Source organism: Schistocerca cancellata, chromosome 4 (assembly GCF_023864275.1).
Source record: "Schistocerca cancellata isolate TAMUIC-IGC-003103 chromosome 4, iqSchCanc2.1, whole genome shotgun sequence".
Classification (NCBI taxonomy): Eukaryota; Metazoa; Arthropoda; class Insecta; order Orthoptera; family Acrididae; genus Schistocerca; species Schistocerca cancellata.
In genome coordinates, this window is record NC_064629.1 from 44588168 (window position 1) to 44604577 (window position 16410).

Here is a 16410-nt window from a genome sequence, read left to right on the forward strand (position 1 = left end):
CTTTCGGCTTCCCGACCAGTGTTCGGTCTATACTGCGGAGCTTTACGCTGTTCTCCAGGCTGTCCACTACATCCGCCGCCATCAGCAGATACAGTACGTTATCTGCTCTGATTCTCTCAGCTCTCTCCTCAGTCTCAAAGCTCTTTACCCTGTGCACCCTCTGGTCCACCGGATTCAGGACTGTCTGCGCTTGCTCCACTTGGGGGGCGTCTCGGTGGCATTCCTCTGGCTCCCGGGACACGTTGGTATCTGTGGAAATGAGGCGGCTGATATTGCGGCCAAGGCTGCAGTCTCTCTTCTCCGGCCAGCTATTCAATCAATTCCCGTCGCCGATCTACGGAGTGTTTTATGTCGTCGTGTTACTCTTTTATGGCACGCACATTGGTTGACACTTCCCAATAATAAATTGCGGGACGTGAAAGCTCTTCCTTGTGCTTGGACCTCTTCCTCCCAACCGCGTCGTCGGGAGGAGGTAATTTTAACTAGACTCCGGATAGGGCACTGTCTTTTTAGCCATCGACATCTTTTAAGCGGCGATCCTCCCCCACTCTGTCCCCACTGCTCTCAGCTGTGGACGGTAAGACACCTTTTAATTGAGTGCCCCTATTTTAATCCGTTACTCTCCCGTCTACAACTGTCGCCTGATATATCGTCGATTTTAGCAGATGACACACGCTCAGCCGATCACGTTCTCGAATTTATTAGTGCCAGTGAAATGACGTCAGTCATTTGAAGCTTTTTTTGGGGACAACCAACCCCTTTCTGTAGAGGATTTTTAAGCCTTCGTTCTGCTTTTAGTTTCTCCAATTTTATGACTTTCGTTCCCATTGCTGCTGATTTCCATTTTCGGTTTTTTACTGTTTCCTAAGTCACGGACCGGGCGCTAATGACCATAGCAGTTTTGCGCCCCCCCAAAAAAAAAAAAAAAAAAAAAAAAAAAAAAAAAAAAAAAAAAAAAACGCTCGCTCACCGATAGATCTGTACCTACAGATTGGAAAATTGCGCAGGTTGCACCAGTGTTTAAGAAGGGTAGTAGAAATAGTCCATCGAACTACAGACCTATATCATTGACGTCGGTTTGCAGTAGGGTTTTGGAGCATATATTTTATTCAAACATTATGAATCACCTCAAAGGGAACGATCTATAGATACGTAATCAGCGTGGTTTCAGAAAACATCGTTCTTCTGCAATGCAGCTAGCTCTTTATTCGCACGAAGTAATGGCCACTATCGACAGGGGATCTCAAGTTGATTCCGTATTTCTAGATTTCCGGAAAGCTTTTGACACCATTCCTCACAAGCGACTTCTAATCAAGCTGCGGGCCTGTGGGGTATCATCTCAGTTGTGCGACTGGATTCGTGATTTCCTGTCAGGAAGGTCGCAGTTCGTAGTAAGACGGCAAATCGAGTAAAATTGAAGTGATATCAGGTGTTTCCCAGGGAAGCGTCCTGGGACCTCTGCTGTTCCTGATCTATATAAATGACCTGGGTGACAATCTGAGCAGTTCTCTTAGGTTGTTCGCAGATGATGCTGTAATTTACCATCTAGTAAGGTCATCTGAAGACCAGTATCAGTTGCAAAGCGATTTAGAAAAGATTGCTGTATGGTGTGGCAGGTGGCAGTTGATGCTAAATAATGAAAAGTGTGAGGTGATCCACATGAGTTCCAAAAGTAATCCGTTGGAATTCGATTAATCGATAAATAGTACAATTCTCAAGGCTGTCAATTCAACTAAGTACCTGGGTGTTAAAATTACGAACAACTTCAGTTGGAAAGACCACATAGATAATATTGTGGGGAAGGCGAGCTAAAGGTTGCGTTTCATTGGCAGGACACTTAGAAGATGCAACAAATCCACTAAAGAGACAGCTTACACTACACTCGTTCGTCCTCTGTTAGAATATTGCTGCGCGGTGTGGGATCCTTACCAGGTGGGATTGACGGAGGACATCGAAAGGGTGCAAAAAAGGGCAGCTCGTTTTGTATTATCACGTAATAGGGGAGAGATTGTAGCAGATACGATACGCGAGTAGGGATGGAAGTCATTAAAGCGAAGACATTTTTCGTCGCGGCGAGATCTATTTACGAAATTTCAGTTACCAACTTCGTCTTCCGAATGCGAAAATATTTTGTTGAGCCCAACCTACATAGGTAGGAATGATCATCAAAATAAAATAAGAGAAATCAGAGCTCGAACAGAAAGGTTTAGGTGTTCATTTTTCCCGCGCGCTGTTCAGGAGGGGAATGGTAGAGAGATAGTAAGATTGTGGTTCGATGAACCCTCTGCCAAGCACTTAAGTGTTTATTGCAGAGTAGTGATGTAGATGTAGATGTAGATCGGTCATTTCCTTCAAATTTCCGGATATGGTGGTTGGATGAGGTAGCAGTTCCTTAGCACTCACTGCACCGTACTTAGCCCCCACATCAATAAGAAACCGTGCCGTCTCGAGAAACCCAGATCCACATGCAACTTCGAATGGTAAAATGTCTTTGCTGACAAGATTGGTAAGTTTTTCCGTCACAGCTGTCTTCAAATTTGGCGGAACTTCAGGAACTTTCACGTCTCTCTTGTAATTTAAATAAGTAATTATGCCACTTTGTCCAGCCTCATACGAATGTTTTAGCAAATTTGAAGTCCCACTTTTGTGTCCAGTATAGGAATATACCTTTTTACATGCAAAACAAGCCACTATATCTTTTATCTTTTCGTTGCCATCAAATACGTATCCGAATTTTTTCCAAATTGGCAATTTCAATTTGTTTTCCTTCACTAATGTAAAATCACCTTTTTTCACCTTACACGAAATTGTATCCATCGATATGGTGTTCATTTGAAGAAAGAACTGTCACTGATATTTGCTACGATGCACGTTGTCACTCGGTCACTACAAAGCGCTAACTGAAGGCAGCGGAAAACTGCAACGGGCACCTGTCTGGTAGACAGTAGGTGGGTTTACCACCCAGAAAGCACTTCACAGGCCACACAAGACACGGTCGCAGAAATGGATTGGGCGCAGGTCTCTTGGGTACAGCCAGGGGCTGAGGACAACACACCTCTGCTCTACCTGGGCCCTGCAAGATTCCAAGAATGTGGTGTCACCGCCAGACACCACACTTGCTAGGTGGTAGCCTTTAAATCGGCCGCGGTCCGCTAGTATACGTCGGACCCACGTGTCGCCACTATCAGTGATTGCAGACCGCCACACGGCAGGTCTAGAGAGACTTCCTAGCACTCACTCCAGTTGTACAGCCGACTTTGCTAGAGATGGTTCACTGACAAATTACGCTCTCATTTGCCGAGACGATAGTTAGCATAGCCTTCAGCTACATCATTTGCTACGACCTAGCAAGGCGCCATTATCATTTGCTATTTATCTTGTGATGCATGTACCGTCTGACCGATGTTCACCAATTATGGATTAAAGTTAAGTATTACAGAAGATCCGTACTTTTTTACTAGACTCAATTCCCTTAACTGTTCCAGACCTCACGCCAGCCTGCGTGAGCTTAATGCGTGTCTTTCGGCTACCAATCATAGTGGCTTGGCTGTCTTGCCAAGTCACAACAAAGAATGTCAACAGACTTGAAGTTTTCAACTAACATTGCAACTTACATACTGGGCAGATGACCCACGGATATCCGTGCCGGTCGCGATTTTATTTGCCAAGTAATAATACCGCGGATATCCGCATCCGCGCAGACCTCTAGTTATATGCATAGGAAAAAAACTAACACACTGAAGTGGGTACAAGTTAGGTACCAATGATCACAGTATCTGCACCTGTACCCCTAACAGCTTGTATATTACATCATGGGCTGTGTTGTTGACAATAATCAGCCTTTCAGAAGAAACGTCAACATTCGTTCAGTGAAAAAAAACAAGTGTCATGTGGAAAAGTGTGTTCTGTTCAGTGGGTTTCATTTTCAATAGGCTTCAAGGAGAACTGATAAAATTGAGTGAATTGAATATGGAAACCTTAAGATGAAAGGTAATCTGTTGTTTATTTCTGTACTCTTTTTTTCATGTATTAGTAATTACAGGATGCTGATTAGATGATTAGAAAGAATTAACTATGTACTGACTCATTCCATGACAAAGCAGCTTTGCCTTGCTTAGTCCAATGGAACGTGATAGATAAATAAATAAATAAATTTAGAAATAAAACAAAGAATAAAGTAAAAAGGTGCTCGCCAGGCAGTTGGCACAATCTTGGTGATCATTTCTGGATTTGGTCTTTAACATTACATACGAAAGCCAGCCCATGTATACTATTATTTTAGCACAACTCGGTGAGAATTCAGTATAAGACTGTTAGTGTGAGTTTCTTATTTTATTGTTAAGATGCTGTAGGTTTAGTCTTTGCTTAACTGCAGGCAACCTGAGGACATTCTAAGAACCAAATCAGTCATAGCACAATAACTGTAATTACATGGCTGAGGTGGTTTTTAGTAATAATTAAAGCTAAATACTGCTTGTTACTACATAACTAGTTATGAAGAACTACTACTGTGAATTAGCTTTGGTCATTAATAAACTCTATTATCATTAAAAGTTCCTTATTCTATTACTACATTTTGCCTTTTGGGAAAGGACAGTCCCTCACAACTTCCACTTTCACAGATCAGGTACCAAAAACTGCAGTTGATGGAAATTACAGTGCTTGAAATTTTTATCTCCAATATGTAAACAAAAATGACCACTCCTATCAAACAAATAGGCTAACACCACTGGTGCTTCTCCCTTCTCCCCCCCTCCCTTCCCCCTCCCGCCCCCCTCCCTTCCCCCCGCCCGCCCCCCTCCCTTCCCCCCGCCCGCCCCCCTCCCTTCCCCCCCCACCCCACCCCATGTGTGTGTGTGTGTGTGTGTGTGTGTGTGTGTGTGTGTGTGTGTGTGTGTTTTAAATTTATTTTTACTTTTTAAGTTAAAATGGTTATCAGTTTGAAGCAATGTGTTTCATTCTTTCCTCTTAGATGGTGATAGTTACTGGTTGGATGCAAAATGTGGGGCCCTACCCAAATAGCCGGGATATCATAACGACTCCTCCTAAAATGGCTGCACGGGCTGTTCTGATCTGTAGGCCAAATTCTCATCCATTCCAGGTATGTCAGTGTATAATAATGTATGTCAAACCTCTAGCAGAAATTAGGTTCTTTCTTCCTTTAGGACCTGTTTATGTCCCAAAATCAGTTAATTGTAGAATTTAAATGTATATAAGTATGATGTTAATTTTTAAGAAAACATATATAATTTTGGCATCAATTTTGATCTGGCTTTGTCCCAATCTTTGTAAATCTGACATCATTAGTTCATATGATTCTTCTTAAAGACCATATACCATTCATTGATTGTAGTGATGAGTGAAATGTGACGATCAGAAACAAATATGGTTTTTCCAATATTGTTCACATAGCTAAAGACAGGGTGAGTTGGGAGGAGCAGGACATGCTTTGAGGGGTGATAGTATTAGTGATTCTAAACAAAGAAAATCATTTGGACATATGCCCTAGTCCCCCAACACCTACTTTGGGATTGACAGCTTCGCACCCAACAGGGACATTGGTACTAATCTCCCAGCTGGAGACGAATCACCTTCCTGTGGCTTCTCTTGGCAGAAGGGATCCGTTGGGACACTTACTTCCAAGGTTTCTGCTGTTGTTTAACTGGACATCAGCCACAGGCTGAAGGAGCCACAGGCTTATGGCCACAGGGCTTCGTGATCATCATCTTTACCTGAAACTTAATCAGAGAAGCCCTCACCATCATCAAAATCATCTAAGGAGAGGAAAGACAAGAAAGTGTCCTACAAGGAGGAGTACATTCCATTGGCCCCATGCCACTAGATCCCACCTGTTCCACTCCTGTGGCCGAGGCAGAGATTTTGCTGGCCCCTAAGGCCCCAGCTTGCACCACACAATGGAACCCAGATCGTTTGTATATTGATGCGATAACTCCTCAACCCGTGGCAGCAGGTGGCCCGTGGCCATAACCTGCCTCCTTGGTCCCTTCATGGCCTCACAGTGCTTCAACAACATTATTCTGCAGTGGAATTATAGCAGTTCTTTTGCTTGACCAGGCTAACCTACAAAATCTTTTAAGCATGTCCTCTGCCTTCTGCATTGCACTTCAGGAGACTTGGTTTCCAGCTGTGCGGACCCCAGCCCTTCGTGGATACTGGGGATATTATAAGAATTGTGCTACCTATGACATAATATTGGGTCATTCCATGTCAGTTCAACCAGGGGCTCCAGCTCATAGTCTCAGATTTGACTGAAATTCATTACACTAGTTCTGTCATGTGTGGAACACTCATATACAAAGTATTAGTTTCCCCTGCTAATTAGTTCCAGAATTATGACTTGTGAAAGAAGGTGGCGTGACCCGGAAATTGCAACCCGCATCTGGCAATCTATCTTCAGACCTAACTTCAGGTTTTAATAACTTTGGAACTATTCCACACAGTCCAGTGAAATTTTTACAACCCAGTAACATCCATTTAGAGAACACGCTCCATGAATCAAAACACCAACAACGTATTTCTGAGGGGAAAATAAAAAATTCCAAAATGTGATTAAAAAAATGTAATACGTTAAAAGGTACATATTGTAGGTGCCCTCTATGCCAAATATAATTCACTCAAAAAGGGTATAAATTTTTTTGTGGTAAGCTTAATGTGACCTAAACACACACAGAACTCATCATGCCCATATCAGTCACAAAAACTGAGTTACATGCACACGAAAATACAAAAATTTGAAAAATTACCTGAAAAACATGGGTGTTCGAAGTGTGGTAGCACAAAAGGGACAAGCCAAATTTCACACACTGCATGAGTAGACCATAATGATATATATCTCACAATTTCAGTGTGTTACTGCAAGACATTTGTGTACAATGGAAGTTGACAGATGTATTTGGTGATGTGGCCATTGTTCCACAACACAATTTTGTAAAAACATATTGCAAACTGTTCTGCTTCTTCTTATCCTCTCCCACAACTGTTTAATCACCAAGCAACAACATATAGACATCTTAACACAACCTATCATTAATGTTTATTGCACCTTAACTGCTAAAAACCAGTCGATTGTGCTTCAAACAGAAGTTCTCCCACACTTTAGCTACTGTACTCTGTACATTGAGTGGCAAATTGTACTGTCTTCCTAACACTGTGGTAGGAACTGGAACTGTCATAAGAATATGTTCAAAAGGAATCAAACACCTGTCTGCCAAATGTGGCCAATGAAATGATCTTGCTGGTCCTGCTGGTGCCATGGAGTTCACAAATACATCACCTTCTGCTTCGCAGCACTCTGCAACACATCCTAAGTACCATTCGTTATCATAAACAGCAATAACATAGCAACCTGGTCGTATGTTGCTGCTTTTGCTTCTGAATCCTGAGTCAGACGCACTGTGAAGACATGTTATGCATGAACCTATAGTTATAACCGGACAGTCTGCTCATCTGCACATTGTCAGTCCGCTGGAAAGAAATGATGATGGCTCCTTGTGCCTCCAACAGTTTTAATGTGTTGTAGTCTGCTTTTTAGCAACTCTTCGACTGATTTCACCTCATCTTTCAAAAAATAGAATGATTGTATGCCAGAGATATTAGTCTGTACCCATGTAAATAATTGAAGAGTTGTTATAATGTGACCTTTTGTAGGGTGCTGCAGACTAGCTTGTCATGCCGTGCACTTAATGGTAGCACCAATACCATCACATACATTTTTACCATGACTTGCTGCGAAAAAATTCCATTCTGCACGAGTCTGAAAATCGTGGTAATGCATGCATAAATTTGAGATTTTTACAGTTTTTGTACTGACTAGCTGCCCCATCACTGAAGTATTTCGCAAAATGTATGTGAGGCAGCTTGTTTTTCACATATGCCATGACAGTGCGAATGTGGGCATGAACTGCAATGGCATCGTGAATTAAACAGTAACTAAAAACATACATGTTCATGACACACACATCACCTGATTCACCTCTGTAGTAAATCGCAAATGGTTGGAGAGTTGCTTGACTGTTGTCCCAATGATATCTTTGGATGGCGTCTTGAACTATAAATGCATAATTTTCAGAAAAGTATAGTATTACTATAATTTCATCTTGTTTCAAATTATCCTTACAAAACGATTGTGCTGTTGCTGTGAAGCTGTGTGTGGTCAGTTTGTCCGTTTTTTGACAACACATTTCAACAAAATCTTCCACTGTACTTTGCTTTGTTTCAAGACTTGTGCTATCCATGTGTGTCCATTGTTTATAAGAAACAAGTTCATCATCATCCGTAAGGAGTTGACCATACAGTTTGTTATTCATGTGTTCTGCAAGATTTGCCTTGCCAGGACACTTTTCACACCTGTGTATCATGCACTGGTAGGAACTGATGTCACACACTGGCAGCTTCATTGCACCTTTGTAATCCAGACCAGAATCCTTTATAGCAGCAAACATCAGCTTAGCATTTTGATGGGTCTCACATACACAAACATTGTGTGTGCCCCTTGCACTTACAGGCACAACCCATTTTGACCGACCCCCCTGCGGGTCCGGGGGTTAGAATAGGCCCGAGGTATTCCTGCCTGTCGTAAGAGGCGACTAAAGGGAGTCCCTCCCCCTCAAGGGGGTAGTTAGCGCCTGCATCTGGAGACGGGCGGTTCCACGACCTATATTTGCGGTCATCTTGCTTTTTCACTTCTTCTGGTTTCTTCCTTCCTTTGGTTGGTTCCTTTCTTTGTTCTTCTCCATCTCACTGTCTTACTTACTCTTTCCCTTGCCTTCTTTCCCTTGCCTTCTTTCCCTTGCCTTCTTTCCCTTGCCTTCTTTCCCTTGCCTTCTTTCCCTTGCCTTCTTTCACTTGCCTTCTTTCCCTTGCCTTCTTTCACTTGCCTTCTTTCACTTGCCTTCTTTCACTTGCCTTCTCTGGCCTCTGCCTCAGCGTTTGAGACAGTCTGTCCTTTCTCTCCCTCTCTCCCTTCTTTTTCCTCTTCTTCCTTCCTCCCTGTGTCTGCCTGAAGGCCAACCCACGCGTTCACACGCATAGCCGGTGACGGGGTAACGCATAATTCCCAGCCCTGGGTAGACAAGTAAGGCACTCATGTACCCCCTGGTAAAGGCCAGGCCCAGGGAGGGTTATTGCCTGAGCTGACACCTTTCGACCATGCCGATTGGTCCCTCCGTCCGTTTCTCAGGAGGTGTGACCTGAGGTGTAAACATTCACCTAAGGTGGTAGTGCCCTCTGAGAGGGTCCCCACAAGGAAGGAGCGCGCCATCGGAGATGCTGGCAATCATGGGGGATTCCTCCGCAATGGATTTCTCTTCTTCTCTCCCGACTTCTGCCCAAAAACCGAAACTTGACCAGCCACCAGTGACAAAAGTACTACCGCCTGCCCCACAGTTCCTCGTAGTTTCTCGATCTGAGGACGGAAAGGATTTTTCCTCAGTCAACCCTTTCGTTATCCAGAAGGGTGTAGATGCCATAGCCGGAACTGTTAAGTCTTGTACCAGGTTGCGTAATGGTACCTTGTTACTAGAAACTGAGAGCGCCTTTCAGGCACAAAAACTGCTTCGGGCCACACTCCTGTACACGTTTCCTATCCAGGTTGAGGCTCACCGAACTTTAAATTCGTCTCGTGGTGTGGTATATACTAAATCACTCGACGGATTGACTGACGAGGAGATTCAGTCTTTCCTCGCTGAGCAGGGCGTGACGGCTGCCCATAGGGTCATGAAAAAGGTCAACAATGACCTTGTACCGACCCGGACACTTTTCTTGACCTTTGATAGTGTTCAGCTGCCATCGCGCATTAAAGCGGGGTACGAGGTTATTTCTGTTCGCCCCTATGTCCCGACACCTATGCGCTGCTACCAGTGTCAGCTTTTTAATCACACTCACCAGTCTTGTTCCAATGCGGCTAAATGTTTCACTAGTGGCAGGGATGCCCATGAGGGTGACTGTCCACCTCCGTCTCCTCGTTGTGTGAACTGTCAGGGTGACCATGCAGCGTCCTCCCGCGACTGTCCCATCTACAAGGAAGAATGCTGTATTCAGGAAATTCGGGTCAAAGAGAAAGTGTCCACCTCGGCTGCTCGCAAGCTTTTTGCTAGTGGGAAGGCCGCGCTGCTCCTAGCGGGGAAATACAGTACTGTCCTCGCCTCTCCTCGGACTACCAGGGAGGTGGCGACACAGACATGCAGTCTGACCTTCACCACTACGGTCGTCCGTTCGGCCAGTGCTAAGATCGCCCGGTCGACGTCTCCTCTTCCTCCCGTCACCCCTCAGACACAAGCACCTTCATCAGCTTCTGCAAAGACGAAGACCCAGAAGTCAGATGCATGGGCCTTCAAGAAGGCTCCCTGTTAGCAGACCTTTTCAACCAGCTCAATCTTGTCTGCCTCAATACTGGCGCCCCCACTTTTCTTTCGGACGCAACTCACACCTATTCCCATTTAGACCTCTCTATATGTACTACCCAACTTGCACGCCGGTTTGAGTGGTATGCACTTTCTGATACATATTCGAGCGACCACTTCCCATGTGTTATCCATCTCCTGCAGCATACCCCCTCTTCGTGCTCATCTAGTTGGAACATCTCCAAAGCAGACTGGGGGCTCTTCTCTTCCAGGGCGACCTTTCGGGATCAAACCTTCACAAGCTGCGATAGTCAGGTCGCACACCTTGCGGAAGTCATTCTCACTGCTGCTGAATATTCCATCCCTCACACTACTTCTTCTCCATGTCACGTACCGGTCCCCTGGTGGACCGCAGCATGTAGAGATGCTTTACGTGCTTTACACACCTTTAAACGCCACCCTACAGTGGCGAATTGTATCAATTATAAATGATTACGTGCGCATTGTCGTCGTATTATTAAAGAAAGCAAGAAAGCCAGCTGGGCTGCTTTCATAAGCACCTTCAACAGTTTTACTCCTTCTTCTGTTGTCTGGGGTAGCCTGCGCCGGCTGTCTGGCACTAAGGTCCACTCACCAGTTTCTGGCTTGACGGTCGCGAATGACGTCCTTGTGGCCCCTGAGGATGTCTCCAATGCCTTCGGCCACTTTTTCGCAGAGATTTCGAGCTCCGCTCATTACCACCCTGCCTTCCTCCCCCGAAAACAGGCAGAGAAGGCTAGGCCACCTAACGTCCGCTCCTCAAATCGTGAAAGTTATAATGCCCCATTCACCGTGCGGGAACTCGAAAACGCACTTGCCCGGTCACGGTCCTCCACTCCAGGGCCTGATTCTATTCATATTCAGATGCTGAAGAACCTTTCTCCTGCGCTTACCAGCTGTGTAGTAAGGTGATGGAGCGAATGGTTAACTCTCGTTTGGTTTGGCTGCTCGAATCTCGACGCCTACTTACCAATGTACAATGTGGATTTCGTAGGCGCCGCTCTGCTGTTGACCATCTGGTTACCTTGTCGACCTTCATTATGAATAAATTCTTGCGGAAGTGCCCGACGGCGGCTGTGTTCTTTGATTTGGAGAAGGCTTGCAACACCTGTTGGAGGGCAGGCATTCTCCGCACCATGCATACATGGGGCCTTCACAGTCGCCTCCCTCTTTTTATTCGTTCCTTTTTAATGGATCGACAGTTCAGAGTATGTGTGGGTTCTGTCCTGTCAGACACCTTTCGCCAGGAGAATGGGGTGCCACAGGGCTCAGTTTTGAGCGTCGCTCTCTTCGCCATAGCGATCAATCCAATAATGGATTGCCTCCCAGCTGATGTATCAGGCTCCCTTTTCGTGGACGATTTTACCATCTATTGCAGCGCGCAGCGTACATGTTTCCTGGAGCGCTGTCTTCAGCGTTCTCTTGACCGTCTTTACTCCTGGAGTGTCGCCAATGGCTTCCGTTTTTCTGCCGAGAAGACAGTCTGTATTAACTTCTGGCGCTACAAAGAGTTTCTCCCACTGTCCTTACGACTCGGTCCCGTTGCTCTCCCGTTCGTGGAGACAACAAAATTTTTAGGTCTTACATTTGACAGGAAACTTAGCTGGTCTCCACATGTGTCATATTTGGCTGCCCGTTGTACCCGTTCTCTAAATGTCCTCCGTGTTCTCAGTGGTATGTCGTGGGGAGCGGTCAAACCGTCCTACTTCGCCTATATCGGTCAATCGTCCGCTCCAAGCTGGATTATGGGAGCTTCGTATACTCCTCTGCAAGGCCGTCCATCTTACGCCGCCTCAACTCCATACAGCATCGGGGTTTACGTCTTGCGATCGGAGCGTTTTATACTAGTCCCGTCGAGTGTCTTCATGCTGAAGCCGGTGAATTGCCACTCACCTATCGGTGCGATATACTGCTTTGTCGGTATGCCTGTCGGCTACTGTCAATGCCCGACCACCCGTCTTATCGTTCCTTTTTTGACGACTCTCTCGACCGTCAGTATGGGTTGTATGTCTCTGCCCTGCTACCCCCTGGAGTTCGCTTTCATCGCCTCCTTCAACACCTTGATTTTTTACTCCCTGCAACCTTTAGAGTGAGCGAGAGCCATACGCCACCTAGGCTCCAGGCTCAGGTCCGCGTTCACCTTGACTTCAGCTCGCTCCCAAAGGAGGTTACCCCCGGTTCGGTATACCACTCCCGTTTTGTCGAACTTCGTTCGAAGTTCATTAATATGACCTTCATTTATACAGATGGCTCCAATACCAATGACTGGGTCGGGTGTTCTTTTATTGTCGGGGCACAAAGTTTCAAATACCGTCTCCATGGCCATTGTTCGGTCTACACAGCTGAGCTCTTTGCCCTCTACCAGGCTGTTCTTTACATCTGCCGCCACCGACATTCTGCTTATGTCATCTGCTCAGATTCCCTGAGCGCCATCCAGAGCCTCAGTGATCCATATCCAGTCCACCCTTTCGTGCACCGAATCCAACGCTCTCTTCAGCAGCTGGTGGACGACGGTTCTCCGGTTAGCTTTATGTGGGTTCCTGGCCATGTTGGTATCCCTGGGAACGAAGCTGCAGATGCCGCAGCCAAGGCTGCGGTCCTCCATCCTCGGACAGCTTCTTGTTGTGTCCTTTCATCAGATTGTAGCAGGGTCCTTTGTCAGCGCATTTTATCGCTGTGGCATGCCGATTGGGCTGCACTTATGGACAACAAGCTTCGGGCCTTGAAACCTCTTCCCGCGGCTTGGACGTCCTCCTCACGCCCTTCTCGGCGGGAGGAGGTCGTTTTGGCCCAGTTACGAATTGGACACTGCCGGTTCAGCCATCGCCATCTGCTGACGGCTGCGCCGGCGCCGTTCTGCCCATGTTGACAATTGCTGACGGTCCGCCACATTTTAACGTCCTCTCTGGATTTTAATACACTGCGTCGTGATCTTGGCCTGCCATGTACTCTGGATGCCATTTTAGTGGATGACCCAGGAGCAGCTGCAAGCGTTCTTTGTTTTATCAACTTGACAAACCTGTCTAAGGACATTTGATTATGCTGTTTTTTATTTTTTTTAATCCTCTGCCTGTCTGTCTTTTATAATATTGTCCCTTTTAGTTGCTGTTTAAACCTTGTGCCTCACGGTGCATTCCTAACTTAGTCTGGGCGCTAATGACCCTTGTAGTTGTGCGCTCTAAAACCACATAAAAAAAAATATTTGACCGAAGATTGAAAAATGATGATAAACCTACTTTGGTATTGGGATAATTTTCCTTGAATTCTACATATAGTTCTGATATGTTGCGTAGCAACAGTCTTTTTTGCATCTGTACATGTACATTTCCCATTTTCACCATTACATAATCTTTTTTTCCAGGCATTAGTTGGCATTAGTCATTATTTTCATAAAACTCAGACACTAGCACCTCAATTTCTTACCCTGAGTCTGCTGAAGTTGTGGAAGCACTCCTTGGGTTGCTTTTATTTTCCTAGCTTGCTTTACCGTATATCTAGAAACATTGAATTCCTTTGCAGTGTAATCAATAGACCAGCTGGAAGGTGCAAGGATAAGAATAGCTACTTTTTACTGGCGTATGGATATGGCACATTTTTCTTTCAAATTGTGCACAATTTTGTCCAAATCAGAGCATTTCTGGCATGATTTCTGTTCCTTTGGAGCAAATAGTTCTGCCTCTTCCACTATTAGTGTGTCAGTTATTTTGTGTTTTAATTCCATTTGAGCTTCTTGTAGTTTTCTTCTACCATAGCTGGGCCTGTCTCTTTTTCCCAACTTTGTGTGTCTTCATAGGAGACAAACCAAGAGCAGTCACTGAAGTATTTAATTGCTCATCCGCTGTGGTTGTAGGTGGCTGATACTCTTTGTCACTGTCATGTAAATTATCAGAATATTCTTCATTTTTTAGCAGTGTAACACACCTGGAACATAAATTTTGTCCTGGTTTCATGTTAAGTCCCATGCACTGATTCACTTTAAATACTGATTTTATATCAATTTCTCTGAAGCTACACTCCACTGTCTTCTTATGAATCCGAAATGGATCAAAACAACTTCTTTGTAGGAAAGAATACTTATCCAGAAACACTTTCACATGATGATAACAAACACTAAAGTTTCCTGGAACTGTGCTTCTTGTGCCCACAGGGTGTATCCCGGATCTCCATAGCAACAAATCTTGGTCAGATTCATCCAGATCGTACAGTACAAAGCGAATGCCACATTTTGTTCTATATGTTGTGTTATGACATTCAGATGCCTGTGCTCTACCAGTACTGCAACTTGTTTCAACAAAAGCACCACTAGTACACTCTTCTGCCTCCATACTGACACTCCACAACAGTACTGACCAGTCTGAACTAGAATCTTAAAAACATGAGTAACCTGTAATTGTTGCTTGTTTCCTTTGTTGTTCCTGCCTAACAATGACTCATTCTGTCCATGAAAACTACCATTATTCTGTTGCCTAATGGTTCCCAAAAATTGCTGCAGCTTTATCTGAAACAAGCTGTCTGCATCATCACTATTACTTGCTAAATCATGTTAAAAGAAACGTAACCAAATATATCTCTGTCAACTTTTATCATACACAAATGCCTTGCAATCACAAGTTGAAATTTTGCCACATATTATAGTATGGCCTACTTATGCAGTGTTTGAAATTTGGTTCGGATATCAATTGTCCCTTTTGTGCTGCCACACTTAGAAAATCCATGTTTTTCTGGTAATTTTTCAAATTTTTGTATTTTCGTGTGCATGTGACTCTGTTTGTGTGACTGATATGGGCATGATGAGTTCTGTGTGTGTTTAGGCCACATGAAGCTTACCACAGAATAATTTATACCCTTTTTGAGTGAATTATATTTGGCATAGATGGCACCTACAATATGTACCTTTTAACATACTACATTTTTTAATCACATTTTGGAATTTTTTATTTTCCCTCAGAAATATGTTGTTGGTGTTTTGATTCATGGAGTGTGTTCTCTAAATGGATGTTACTGGGTTGTAAAAATTTCACTGGGCTGTGCGGAATAGTTCCAAAGTTATTAAGACCTGAAGTTGGGTCTGAAGAAAGATTGCCAGATGCAGGTTGCAATTTCCGGATCACGCCACCTTCTTTCACAAGCCACAATTCTGGAACTAATTGGCAGGGGAACTTAAAATTTTATACATGAGTGTTCCACACTTTGTAGCACTGGTGTGCTAAATTTCAGCCAAATCTGAGACTATCAGCTGGAGCATTTTCTCAGATTGGTTGAATTGACATGGAATGACCCTATTGGGAGAGGTTTGCACGTATGTTCTGGACACTACAGCAAACTTGTGCTCTCTCAATACACTTTTGGGGTCTGTGGCTGTTTGGGTAAGATCATTTCAGGATATTACCATCTGCAATGTTTGTCTTCCTCCCGATGTTGAAGTGTCTCAGGACATATTGTTTGCATTGGTTTCCCAGCCCCCCCCCCCCCCCTTTCCTTTGGTGACCTTTGCCTGGCACAGATTGACCTTTGCCTGGCTCAGTTGGATCTTTATCTCTTGAATACTTGTACTCCACACACCAATGTGGTGCACAGAACTTTCTCAGCCATTGACCTTTCCATTTGCAGCCCTCGTCTTCTCCAATCTACCCACGGGGGAATCCACAATGACCTGTGTGTTAGTGACCACTTCGTGATTCTCCTGTCCCTACCTCAGCGTCATGCCCCAGATGCCTACCCAGATTGGCTCTCAATACTGATGGGTGGTGTGTTTTCGCCTCTGCTGTCACCCTTTGCTCTCTGCCGCATGGATGTATTAATGAGGCAGTCAAGAATACAACTACAACCCTTCTTCCAGCAGTAGATTTAGCAATCCTCTGTTCCTTGGGTCCCTAATGGAAGACAGTACCTTGGTGGTCCTCAGAAATTGCAGAGGCTATTAGAGATCATAGGCGGGCTCTCCAATGCCATAAGTGGCACCCATCGATGCAGTACCTCATTGCCTTTAAGTGGCTCAATGCTTGGGCCC

At 44.7% G+C, this 16410-nt stretch overlaps 1 protein-coding gene across 5 annotated transcripts in view; it reads left to right on the forward strand.

Moving 5' to 3' along the window:
* Positions 1–16410, forward strand: part of LOC126183319 (sarcolemmal membrane-associated protein-like) — a 285047-nt gene that overhangs the window by 44127 nt on the left and 224510 nt on the right. For all 5 annotated transcript variants that reach the window (XR_007536720.1, XM_049925175.1, XM_049925177.1 and 2 more), the window contains exon 2: positions 4973–5101. Coding sequence is in view for 4 of the 5 variants with exons in the window: in XM_049925175.1 (XP_049781132.1) it covers positions 4973–5101 (129 nt within the window). In the remaining variant the exon portion in view is untranslated. The remainder of the gene's footprint in view (positions 1–4972; positions 5102–16410) is intronic.